The sequence below is a fragment of the Eretmochelys imbricata genome, chromosome 7, assembly GCF_965152235.1.
Source record: "Eretmochelys imbricata isolate rEreImb1 chromosome 7, rEreImb1.hap1, whole genome shotgun sequence".
NCBI lineage: Eukaryota > Metazoa > Chordata > Testudines > Cheloniidae > Eretmochelys > Eretmochelys imbricata.
In genome coordinates, this window is record NC_135578.1 from 106025214 (window position 1) to 106039392 (window position 14179).

General features: G+C 39.2%; 1 protein-coding gene across 1 annotated transcript in view; it reads right to left on the bottom strand.

The window, feature by feature from the left end:
• LOC144268283 (disintegrin and metalloproteinase domain-containing protein 9-like) overlaps positions 1-14179 on the bottom strand; it is a 43480-nt gene that overhangs the window by 27846 nt on the left and 1455 nt on the right. Inside the window, exon 2 of the mRNA XM_077822980.1 lies at positions 3159-3256. Within this exon, the coding sequence (XP_077679106.1) occupies positions 3159-3256 (98 nt within the window). The remainder of the gene's footprint in view (positions 1-3158; positions 3257-14179) is intronic.

The following is a 14179-nucleotide window of genomic DNA, read 5'->3' on the forward strand; positions in this document are numbered from 1 at the left end:
GACATTTTACATTCCATGCAGCTAGGAGAACATCATGGAGAAGACACAAGAGAAAACAAACAACCAGTAGAAGGATTAAAATACTCTGCTAATAGAAACGAGGAGTACTTGTAGCATCTTAGAGACTAACAATTTATTTAGGCATGAGCTTTCGTGGGCTAAAACCCACTTCATCAGATGCATGGAGTGGAAAAAAACAGTAGGTAGGTATATATACACAGTATATGAAAAGATGGGAGTTGCCTTACTAAGTGGTGGATCAGTGCTAACGAGACAATTCAGTTAAAGTGGAAGTGGGTTATTTTCAACAGTAGAATACCAAGGGAGGAAAAATCACTTTTGTAGTGGTAATAAGGCCAATGTAAACAGGGTGCCCATTTCAAACAATTGACAAGAAGGTGTGAGTAACAGTAGGGAGAAATTAGTATGGGGAAACCTAGCCCTGTAACAAACCCCCGTTGCCAACTCTGTCCGCATATCTATTAAGGGACACCATCATAGGACCTAACCACATGAGCCACACCATCAGGGGCTTGTTCACCTGTACATCTACCAGTGTGATATATGCCATCATGAGCCAGCAATGCCCCTCTGCCATGTACATTGGCCAAACTGGACAGCCTCTACGCAAAAGAATAAATGGACACAAATCAGACGTCAAGAATTATAACATTCAAAAACCAGTCGGGGAACACTTCAATCTCCCTAGACACTCAATTACAGACTTAAAAGTGGCAATTCTTCAACAAAAAAACTTCAAAAACAGACTCCAATGAGAAACTGCAGAACTGGAATTACTTTGCAAATTGAACACCATTAATTAGGTCTGAACGAAGATCGGGAGTGGATGGGTCACTATAAAAACTAATTTCCCCCTACTGTTACTCACACCTTCTTGTCAATTGTTTGAAATAGGCCACCCTGATTACATTGGCCTCATTACCACTACAAAAGTGATTTTTCCTCCCTTGGTATTCTACTGTTAACAATAGCCCACTTCCACTTTAATTGAATTGTCTCATTAGCACTGACCCCCGCCCCAACTTGGTAACACAACTCCCATCTTTTCATGTACTGTGTATATATACCTGCCTACTGTTTTTTTCCACTCCATGCGTCTGATGAAGTGGGTTTTAGCCCACGAAAGCTTATGCCCAAATAAATTTGTTAGCCTCTAAGGTGCCACAAGGACTTCTCGTTGTTTTTGCTGAAATAGACTAACATGGCTACCATGCTGAAATCTGCTAATAGAGACTTTTATGGAAATGTGACAATATAAACGTATGTTAATAGGAGAGCAGAAAATAACCATGAGCAGTGGTAAATCCAGACTAGCAGTCTAGGGTTCTATACTCTCAAGAACAGATGCCCCTTACTAATTCATCAGGGTGAAATAATGGAAAAATTAAAGCTGGGCCAAAAACCAGCCAAATTCTGTTTTCTGAACAGTGAAGAGCCAGCATAACTGGTGTCTGCCACCTCCCGTGGGATGTACATTAGAGCAAGTATGGAGCTGCACTCCAGCTATTCTTGGGCAACCAAGCATATTTAGAGCTGCCAGAGGCTGCTCTAACCTGTATCAAAACCTAAACTAACTCCTGACTGATCCCAGAATCCAAGGAGTGCAAAGATAGCTTAAAGCCTACACTTTATGCTGAGCAGAGCTTGTCTGGACCCATGAATCAGGGCCTCCGTAATGAAATTATGATGCCAGGCTGGTGATGGGGATGCACTGTTGCATCTTTCATTATAACATCTCCTCCCACACACTTAGAAAGAGAGTGACTTTCATCTTATTTCAAATTTAAAATATGGGACACTAAGCATTACTACTAAAGCTTTTGGCATAAAACTGACAATAAGATTTTTGAAAATGATTTTTATGGGATAATAAATGGAGAATGAGCAGTGCTTAAAAGAATGGAATAGCTTATCACAATGAGCTGAATACAGAGTGATTATTTTTGTGATTACCAAATAGAAATTCCAATTCTTAGTCATTAATGGTGGGCTTTTCAAAAGCACTCAGCATTGGCCCAACTCTACTGTCATAGAAGACAACTGGAGTGTTACTGCTGACTTCAATGGGAGCAAATTTAGGCTATCACTCAGCACTTTTGAAAATCCCCATCCAAAAAGAGCTGTATTTTAATAGTTATACTGCAAAAAGTGTAGGAAAGCACCAAGGGGAGGCATATGTGGAAAAGTATCTCTTCTTTTGTAAAATCAGCATCTGTATTCTTCTCAGATGACTAACTATCCTTCTTAAATTAAAAAAAAAATCTTTAAAAATAATTCAATATTGTTTAACACTGGGTTATTGCTTGTAGTGTCAATACAGTCCATGTGTATCGATGTTGTAATTTGTCTTCCTACCTTATATGTTTCATTTAAAACTTTTATTACAAAAGAAGGGAGAAAATGATTCATTGTGTAGAGTAAAAACAAAGAATTTGAGGCCCAATCATAATATAATGCCTTGTGGCACTCCTTATGCAAATCATCATAGCCCAATGAACAATATTCAAATTCCACAGGTCAGTTCACTGAAAGATAACTAAATCTGACCCATTATACAGTATTTCCCTGGCAACCATACTCTAACTTGGAGGCAAAAATTATCTCAAACATCCATTAATATTTTTTCTCTCCTAGGGAATTTATCACTCCTTACTCACTCAATTAGCCCCACGGAATTAAATTGAACAATTTGTGCAATGCAAGTATGACTGGGCCCTTATTTATGGTGAAAGGTACTAGGATGACCGAAGTCCTCTGTTTAGCCAAAGAACAAGCACAGCATGGACAATGTCAGTTCAAATTTCCCTACACTTTCTAACTGGACCCAGAGGAAACACCTGACAGTTTTCCCATGTTCACTCAGAGTTTTGTCTCTGCTAAGATTGCCAACAAATGTAGCAATCAGTATGAACTGAACTAGAGGTTTGTGTGATGTGGACTGAGAAGACCATCTCTTGCCTGTTTTGAAGCCAATTCTGAGAGCTAAATAATTCACTCACAAACGTGCAACCTGCTGAAAGGTATAGAAGAGATTACTGACTATTCTACATAGTAGGGTGTATTCTTTTATATATACTGTAGTGCAATATTAACAGTAACAAATAATTCATAAAAAAAGTTTGGATAGAGAAACAAACCTCATGTAAATATGTGTGGCGTCTCTCCCTGCCTGTTAAACTTCGCGGGGTAATTATTTCAAATGTTGAAAGTCTAGATGTCTGATGAGAGGATGCACCTAAAAATAAAATTTAAAATCTCTAAAGAAATAGAAAGAGTAAATAATTCACAAATTCTGTATGTTCACAATGCTCATCACTGAAAACCAGTTTAATCAGCAGCAACTAAGTGCAGGAAGAGAAAGGATGGTCTCATAGTTAAGGCAGTTGAATGCCATAGTAAACTGGATTCTATCCCTGTCTTGGCCAGAATTCCTATGTTATGCTGGGCAAGTCACGTAAATCAAAATTTTCACAGGTGGCCAATGTGTTCCTCATTTTCTGGGTATCCACCTTGAGGCTCTTAGAGTCTGATTTGCAGAAGTGCTGAGTGCCCACAACTGCATCTGGAGTCAGTAAGGGTATGTCTACACTACAATTAAAAACACCCAGCTGGCCCATGTCAGCAGACTTGGGCTTGTCGGGCTCGGGCTAAGGGGCTGTTTAACTGTGGTTTAGACATTCAGGCTCAGGTCCCAGAGCCCAAGCTCCAGCCCAAGCCCGAATGTCTACATTGTAATTAAAAAGCCCCTTAACCAGACCCCTGCAAGCCCGAGTCAGCTGACACAGGCCACCCATGGTTTTTTAACGGCAGTGCAGACATACCATAAGAACTCTGCTCTGAACATAATAAAGTGCTATAACATGCTAAATACTCTGAAAAATTAAGTCCTCAAATTAGTCAAATTTGTTGACACTTTAGACAATTTTGGCTTTAATCTCTCTGCAACAGTTCCCCCATGTGTAAAATACCACCTCATTTCGTAGGGGTGATACAAAAATAAATTCATTAATGTTTGAAAAGATTTAAAATATTACAATGATAACACCACAGAAGAGCCCATGAGGAAATTCATAATTCTGTGCTCAGTACAGGGTTTGGATGGTGTGCAGTAAATAATATATGGTGCCACACATTAAATGACCAGGATTAAAAAAAAAACCTAGATAACCACCCATTCACTGAATAAGGCTGGAATCTTGTGCAAAAAATAATATGTGATCATGTAATTAAAAACTGGATCATAACGCCTACAAAAAAGGGAACAAATTAAGGTTGTACAGGTGACATTAATTTTGGCATTTTCTAACTTTTGAGTGCTTGATTTTGCAACCTTAATAATGTTCCTTTAATGTAGGGTGGTGTGATTTTTTTGTTTTCTCTTCTGTAACTTCCTATGTTTGCAGGAAACTTAAAAACTAAATAAAAATAGAAATTTCATCATGTAGAACTGCACTCACCCCAACAGAGACATCTGCCAGGTTGGTGTCTTTAGATCCACAGCAAAGTTATCTACAACTTAAGCTAACAGAGTAATCGGTAGAAGTAGAAGGCAGTTATCGTCTATGTGGACCAACCACTAGGGTGGCTGGAGACACACACTTTGCCAGTCTGTTTCACAGTGATTTGCTAGACAGCAAAGAAATGCTGAGACTCAGCAATAATGGATTCAAATTTGAAGTTCTACAGGGAAGTGTGTTGGGTAGTTACAGATCCCTCTGCCCCATCTCCTCAGCTCACCACTGCTCCCTGCCCCTTTTTTCTCCTATCCCCAACTCCCCAGCTCCTGCCCTGTCCTCTCCCTTGCTGATATCCCCTTAGCTTCTGTCCATCCCTCAGGTCTGACTCCTGCCCGTCTCTATCCATAGTTCCTTCCCTTCCTCCCCCATACTTCCCCTCTTTCTATATCCCTTCCTGGTTTTTGGTTCCCCTTTGCTCCTGCTTCTATTCTCCCTCCCTATCCAAAGTCCTGCCACATTCCCACTAATATACATCTCTTCCCCCACCCTGTTCCTTACCTATCTGCATCACACACAAGGCTCTTCCTTCACCTTGCTGCCTGGGCATGGCAATAAGGCGACACTGAGAGCACACAAGACAGTGCCCCTGCTCAGTTCCTGGGCATGGTGCCACAGCAGCCACTGTAGCCAGGAGGGACAATTTCAGGGTATGGTGCATGGGTAGTCCAATCAACACACAGGAGCTGTGAAGGGATGGAACATGCTCAGAGCAGACTGAATCTTCACAGAATTTATCTGCCCAACTCTAGCATGTGAAATCAGATTTTTCAGAGACTTATAATTTGGCCAAATTTGAGAAGAGTTTCACAAGAATGGCAAGGGCACATCCCTGATAGGAACAAAACCCTCTGCCAAATGTCAAGTCCCTGCTCCAATGCATGGAGGCTCTAGAGCTTCTCAGAGAAATGGAAGAATTTTTTAACCTTGGAAACACAATCCATTTCACCCTGGCCTCCTTCGCGGAAATGGCATGGAAAATGTCAGACCAAACAGTTTAAGTTTGGCAAAGTTATATGCAAGTGAAAACAGGGTCTTACAATAGAAACAAACAACTATAGAAATCACTACTTGTGCCACCTATAATAAATGACTTGCCTTTTTCTTGTCATTTGGTACAGTATCAAAACACAAGACAGTTTATGAAATAGCTCAGTCAGTGGTTCTCAAACTTTTGTATTGGTGATCCCTTCCTCAAAGCAAGCCCCCGAGTGTAACCACACTTAGAAATTAAAAACACTTTTTTTATATATTTAACAATATTATAAATGCTGGAGGCAAAGCAGGATTTGGGGGTGGAGTCTGACAGCTCACAACTCGCATGTAATAACCTCATGACCCCCTGTTTGAGAATTCCAATAGCAGGACATGAATGCCAGATGTATCTTTACTTTTTGCAACTCTGTTGACTTTTTCCGGTTTCTAAGCTGAATTTGTGTATTGCTTTTTTAGCTATTAACAGGTCCCTGTGGTTACTCAATTGGCTAGCAACTCTGGTCATGCAGCCAATCCTTATGACACTTCTTGGCTGACTATGCCTTAACACTTACATTTGAGGTTTCAACATCTCAATCATATATCAGGTTGCACCATCTGAATATGAATGCTGGTGATATGCTTTTTCTTAACAGACTGACCATTTTATTAATCATTTTTCTTATTTCATCTAAAAGTACATTTGGTTATCACTCACTTAAAGCCTTTTTTTAAACTTTACTATTTCAAAGAGTATTTAAAATATACACAGCATTAAAGTGACTTCCTTTTTTCACTATCTGGTATCAGTGGCTAACGAGCTAGTGGTTTTTAACTTGAGAATCATTTTAGCGCATCTATCATGAACTCCTGCTTACATATAAACAAACAATCTGTGTTAACTCTACCAGAGATTATTTTATTTCTTAGATCTAGGCAGAAAATTATGCCTGGACATAGGCATACATAAAATTAAATCCATAGATAAAATCCATATTTTATAGTACTCTCCTTATGCCTCTGGGGTACAAATCATGCTACCACTCATGGCTGCCACACTCCACCCAAGAAGTAGTAGCAATGCAGTGTTACTGAGTACATATAATTTCTAAAGTTGTTCGGTAAAATCTGGCAAGAATGGCACCACACAGGTGTAAAATATTACTACTGAAAATAATTTGATAGTGGAAAGATAGGAGAAAAATGTGGGAAAGTAGTAAACAATTATTTTTAAATAATGGTTCTCTCTGACCCCCACCATTTTAGTATCCGGAGTCTAATTGTAACATGGAAGTAGAATAGAAACTCACTCAACTCCAACTTGAAGAACCATTGTGAATTAACAAATTTGGAGAATTAGTACACAAAACAAAGTAAAAGGTTAACATATCACAAAATATACATTGTTTATTTGACGTGTAATTCAGTTTTAATATTTTAGTATATTTCATAGAACCATGTGGAAATATACAGATGAAGAGCATTATATAAACGCTAAGAAGAATTATTATTTTATTATTTATTCTATAGTATATTTCATAAACATTATGATGATATGAGACTACAGCTCTTTGCTACTAAACCTTCACTAAGAAAATTTGGTTTGCAAATTATGGGTATGAATTAGCAAAGTGTAAATTAATAAGGTTGTCCTTTATTTCAGTGGCTTCCTACCTATTAAACATCCACTGGGAAAAAAAGCAAAATAAGGAGCAACAGGTAGCTTTCAATTTAGGCCATAATCTGGAAAACTTCAGGTATTTTATTATGCATGTAAATTGCCTTGAATTTAAAGAGACTACTCACATGCCTAAAGCTAAGCACATAAGCAAATCTTTGCAGGATTGGGGATTTATCTATTTTCACAGACAGTTAAATTTAAGAGGTCTCAGACCATCCAGAGAGCAAGAAGAATACAGTAACCGGAGAAGATAAGAACTTTGCATGTGCACCTTTTTATTTTTTCAAACACTCATTAACTGCAGACTTCAACATGCCATATGCTCAGAAAAGCCTATATCATAATCTCTTTAATATAATAAATATGTGGTGACAATTTTAGAAATAAAATGAAAAAAACTGTATCATCTCAGTGTTTTTATTTTGGACTTAAAAAACATCAATCTAAAATGACTGCAGCTAAAATTATCTTTCTACCCAACTAATCTAACCACATCAACCCCACTTTCCCTTTGAAATCTCTCCACAGGTTTCTCTTTCTGCACTGAATTAAATTTTGACTTCTTGTCTTTGTCTTCAAGGTCGTGCATAACTCTCCCTCTCACTACTTTTACAACTTTGTTTCCTCATGTTGTCCCCCACCCCCCAACCCAGCTAATTCAGCAATGACAGCTTTCATGTCCCATTTTGTTTGTTTTTGTTAGTCATCACTACACCCTATTCCAACACACCTTCTGGCTTATTTCAGAATTAGAGTACTTCAGTGGTACAGCTGTTAACCAGGAAGCTGGAGATCAAAAGTCTGATTAGAATCTGATCTCAGCAATGCAGCTTTACATTGATGTAAACACCAGGTTCAAATGGTGAACTTTACCTGATGACCTTTCCTTCCCTTTTGTTGTTTACTCACTGCGTTTGGTTTAATCCCTGCTGAAGTCAACAGAAAGTCTCCTGTTGACTTCAGTGGGGCTAATGGAGAGTAAATTATAAATTAATTTTAATAAAAGCAAACTTTTTTTCCGCACTTGAACTGTGCTCTCAGATAACAACCCAAAAGGATTTCATCTCAAATATAAGGCAAAATCACTCATGGCACAGAAAATTCCATGGAAGCAATCCAAAGTGGCACAAAAAAATCCACAATGTTCTCTTCACAGAGTAGGAGGAGGGTTCTTCAGCACAATTTCTGTAGATGGTTTCTTCCCTACTAAAATCTCGAAGACTTTCTAAGGGTTGAGCACAGTACAACATTATTAAGGAGGACTCTCCAATTAAAATAATACGGTTTCCTTCCACAAAGAAACATGTTTTGGGTCTGTAACACTGGTAGGATTTATAGTTTCAGTAGTTAGATTTTGTAATTCACTTATAGAAATAGCCTTCTAAAATATTAGTACTTAGCACTTACTGTGTATGTTGCTTTTCATCTTCAAAATACTGATAAATATTAACTAATCTGCACAATCCCCTTTTTTCCCCATGTGAGATAGGTATGTATTTTTATCCACTTTTAACAGATGAGAGAACTGAGGCACAGATGAACTAAGTATCTTTCCAGAACCCACAGAGGACATTGAGTCAGGGTCAGAATAGGGTTTAGAACTCCAGAGATCCAGGGTCATAACTTTATGCTATACCACACCTGTAAAAATACTGAATACTGAAATGTCCAGTAACAAAGCTAATTTTCTACATATTGAATACAATCCTGCCCTCACCTAACCCACGAGCATCACCATTAAGTGTCAATAGAATTGAATTTTCTCACAGTCTGTTTTATGTGAAAGTATGGCATTGGAATGGAAGCATATCTCATTTATCCTATTATCTTCATAATGGTGTATGATCAGAGATATAATACATCACCAAATTAATTTTTAAAACAAGTTCTATTAATTTATATCTTGATACTAGAAGGGGAGGGAAGTACAAAAAAATTACTGTAATCGAGTCACAAATATACAGCTGTACAAGTAATGGTCCACACACACTATTATTTTGTTGAATCCTAAATGAAAATTAATAAGAAATTAAAAAATGAGAAGTCCAACAAAAATACACAATTATTTTAAGGGAGAATTCCCTCACATCACAGAAGACCTGAAATGTTTTATCCATTGTTCATCACAGATGAGAGCTAGTTATTCTAACTGTCACAACCAATACTTTCTACAGAGCCTAACACAATGGGGCCTGGCTTCTAAGCACTACCATAATACACTACCATACTACTACTAAGTGAAATCAAGGAACATAAACCTGTCTATTGGTATAAATGTGCATTATTAAACTGACTAGGATCATTACACTCAGAATTCCAGTCTGTTCAGGTGGTAAAATAAGCAAGACTGCTTGTTATACAAGCTGGCCAATGAAGCAGAAAAAGAACATACCATACTTACACACTTGTCACACAGAAAAAAAGATGTATCTACAGACCTCATCCTGCAGTCAATACATTTCTCTGGGACTCGTACAAGAATTTTGCTTGAATAAAGAGTTCTGGATCATGACTTATGTGCACGAGCATAATTTGCAGCAACTTTCTCACTGAATATTAAAACTGAAGCTCACCTGCTTTATGAATTGGCTTTCCAATAAATATTAGTCCAAAACCAAACAAAAGTAAGCTGCATTTTAACATGGTTATTTTTCTCTGCGCAAACACTTCATCTACTAAGCTGTTCAGAAACACTGTTTTACTGAGGATGGTGCTCTTACCAGCAGTTTCCCTAAATGAAAGAACTGGAAAAACTAGAATCTTTTGTTGTCAAGGCAAACAATAGATAGCACTGAAAGAGTATTTCAGGCATGTTAGCAAACACTCCCAAGGAAGAAGGAAATAAAACTTTTCACATTGTGCTTTTCAAAAACTGGTTAGACAACTTACAACAAACCCAATATAACATGATTGTAAATGCTGACTGGAGAAGCCAACTGACTTACCCCATCCTAAGGATTACAAGACAAAACTGATTTATTCTAAAACCCTTTGAGATCAAAGACCAGAATTCTGAGACCAGCAACAATATACTCTCAAATGCTAGACAGGAAAACAAAGCATCATATAAGCTAGGTTATTGAATTCATATGAACCAGCTCAACAAAAATGCATCTTAAAATGCACCAGAATTACTCAGGTTCAATTTGTAATTGTTCTCTGTTTTGCACTTTAGGAATTTTTATTTCACAAAAATGTTTGAAAATATTGTCCCTATGAACACACAGAAATCACACATTAACCATATAATCCAGAAATCACCGGAAACAAATGCATAACTTTATAGATATTTTCCATCTCTAATTTCTGTGGTGTCTCATCAGCGTTCAACAAATTCATTCTGGACTACCATACACGCAATGTTTGCAGATTTGGGTTCTATGACTGTATGCCTTAACCCAACAGCACAGTTATGCCTGTGTAATAGGTACAAAAAAAGGTCCTTGTTGCTATCACATGTTCAGTGGTCTTTTTCATCTCACTGAAACAGTTTTTACAATAACGTTGGTAGTGAAAAAAGAGCTGCTATTGGGCATTTTTTCAAATATTATATACTGGTTTAAATACATACATAGTGATAGAGTTGGTCAATGATTATTAGTCTTCTCCATGATCAGGCGGAAGACTCAAGTTGGATGTCTAGATCTGGACTTCTGTTTTCCTGGTCAGCTGGAGGGATGGGAGATTGAGAGCTCTTTAACTTGCTGTGTAATAAAATTCCTGACAACAAAGGTAAAGACAGCACTGATTCCACTCTGAAAAGTGTATAATTTCTGTAAGCTTTGTTTGATGGGAAGAAAAAAGTTAGGTCCCAATCCAGTAAAGACTTACACATGTAGTTAACATTACACAGAACAGTCCCACTGATCTCAAAGCATGAGCCACAGTGGATAAAGTTAAGCATGTGCACCAGTCTTTGCAGGATCAGAGCCTCAGAAAGCAAAGATTTGATGTTACACTACTGAAGTAGAGGGAGGTTTTAATACTGACTTCAGCTGAAGCTGGATCAGACCCTATATGAGGAAGGATCCTCAGGATAAAGATAATAAAACATAAGAACATAAGAAAGGCCATACTGGGTCGGACTAATGGTGCATCTATGCCAGTATCCTCTCTTCCAACAGTGACAATTGCCAGATGCTTCAGAGGGAATGAACAGAACAGGGCAATTATTGAGTGATCTAGCCCATTGTTGACTCCCAGCTTCTGGCAACTAGAGGCTTAGGACACCTAGAGCATGGGGTTGTGTCCTTGGCCATCTTGGCTAATAGCCATTAATGGACCTATCCTCCATGAACTAATTCTTTTTTACTAACTAATTCTTTACTAACTAATTCTCTAAACTAATTCTTTTTTAACCTATTTATAGTTTTGGCCTGTATCCTGTAGCAATGAGTTCCACAGGTTGACTGTGTGTTGTGTAAAGTAGTACTTCCTTTTGTTTTAAACCTGCTGCCTATTAATTTCACTAGGTGACCCCTGGTTCTTACACCCTCTAACAGCAATATCAAAATTTCACCAAATGCAGTGCCTTTCATGTCTTAGTGTTTAAACTGAAGACTGAAATCCTTGTTTTTACTATCAAGATTTGATAATCTTCTGGGTTTTTTTATACTTTCCTTTTTGTCCTTCACTCTCACACAAAAGTTCGCTTCAGACACAAGAATTTTCAGTTAGGTGAAACAGATCATAATCAATCACAATAAATATCCACTGAAATAATCTGTTCAGTAACAAATTCTAAAATAAATTTGAAGACTGTGTGCATGATGAAAGCCAGCCAGCAATCAACTCTTTCTTTTAGCAGAAAAAGTGCACTATATCACGTTATGTATTTAGGCTCTGATGCTGCTCCAAAGTTAAATCAACATCAAAATTCCCTTCCAACTTCAACAGTGCAGGATCAAGCCAATAGCTTTTCCACTTCTTTACTTATCTACCTCACATGGCTGTTATGAAAAAATAACCACTGAGTTCTAGGAGGAGGGCAGGAAAAGGGAGGTTTCAGAGTAACAGCCATGTTAGTCTGTCTTCGCAAAAAGAAAAGGAGTACTTGTGGCACCTTAGAGACTAACCAATTTATTTGAGCATGAGCTTTCGTGAGCTACAGCTCACTTCATCGGATGCATACCGTGGAAACTGCAGAAGACATTTTATACACACAGAGACCATGAAACAATACCTCCTCCCACCCCACTGTCCTGCTGGTAATAGCTTATCTAAAGTGATCATCAAGTTGGGCCATTTCCAGCACAAATCCAGGTTATCTCACCCTCTGCCCCCCGCCCCCCCCCCACACAAACTCACTCTCCTGCTGGTAATAGCCCATCCAAAGTGACCACTCTCTTCACAACGTGTATGATAATCAAGGTGGGCCATTTCCTGCACAAATCCAGGTTCTCTCACCCCCTCACTCCCCTCCAAAAACCTATTACCAGCAGGAGAGTGAGTTTGTGTGTGTATGGGGGTGGGGGGGTGAGAAAACCTGGATTTGTGCTGGAAATGGCCCACCTTGATTATCATGCACATTGTAGGGAGAGTGGTCACTTTGGATAAGCTATTACCACCAGGAGAGTGAGTTTGTGTGTGTGGTTTTTGGAGGGGGGTGAGGGAGTGAGAGAACCTGGATTTGTTCAGGAAATGGCCCACCTTGATTATCATACACATTGTGAAGAGAGTGGTCACTTTGGATGGGCTATTACCAGCAGGAGAGTGAGTTTGTGTGTGTGTGTGGGGGGGGGGGCAGGGGGCAGAGGGTGAGATAACCTGGATTTGTGCTGGAAATGGCCCAACTTGATGATCACTTTAGATAAGCTATTACCAGTAGGACAGTGGGGTGGGAGGAGGTATTGTTTCATGGTCTCTGTGTGTATATAATGTCTTCTGCAGTTTCCACGGTATGCATCCGATGAAGTGAGCTGTAGCTCACGAAAGCTCATGCTCAAATAAATTGGTTAGTCTCTAAGGTGCCACAAGTACTCCTTTTCTTTTTAGGAAAAGGGAGGAATGCCTTATTATAAACACCCATCCATTTGCTCTTGACCTCACAAGCTCATTGCAACCTAACCAATCTGTCACAGAGTTCACCACAAGCACAGATATCTCACGCTCATTTATCTACATCTAGTCTGATTTCTCAGGATGATTCATATGCCCTAGGCCCTCATTCCCTTCCCCCACCACCTCTCACAGCATGTTACAGACAGGGCCCCCACAATCCAGCCACCAGTGGTGAAACCACAGAGAAAACCTTGCAGGGACTAGGAGAAAAGTATATAAGACTGGCCAAACTGGGTCAGGTCAGAGGTCCATCTTGGCCACTATCCTATCTTCCAATAGCAGCAAATGGCAGGTGCTTCAATGGGAATGAACAGAACAGGTAATCATCAGTCCTGTCAGCCATTCCCAGGTTCTGTCAAATAGGCTAGAGACACCATTCCTGCCCATCCTGGCTAATAGTCATTGATGGACCTATCCTCAATGACCATATCTAGTTCTTTCTTTAACCCTATCATCTTGGCTGTCACAACATCCTCTGGCAAAGAGTTCCACAGCTTGACTGTTCATTGTGTGGAATACTTCCTTCTGTTTTTAAAAACCTGCTGCCTATTAATTTTATTGGGTATCCCCTAGTTCTTGTGTTATATGAAGAGGTTAAGTAATGCTTTGTCGCTTTTTCCACACCAGGCATGATTTATAGACCTCGATCACCCCCCCACCCCTTTGCAATCTCTTTCCCAATTTTTTTAATCTCTCCTCCTATGAAAGCGGTTCCATAGCCCTAATTATTGGTTGCCCCTCTCTGTACCTTTTCCAATGCTAATATATCTTTTTCTGAGCTAAGGCGACCAGAACGGCACAAGGTATTCACGGTGTGTGCAGGAGGCCTTCAGGGTGCAAGGCAGGAGCACCACGCATGGTCACGTCCCCCCTGGGCCGGGCCTATTCCCCGGGAAGGAGCGCAGCCCCCTTGAAGGGGAACGTGGGG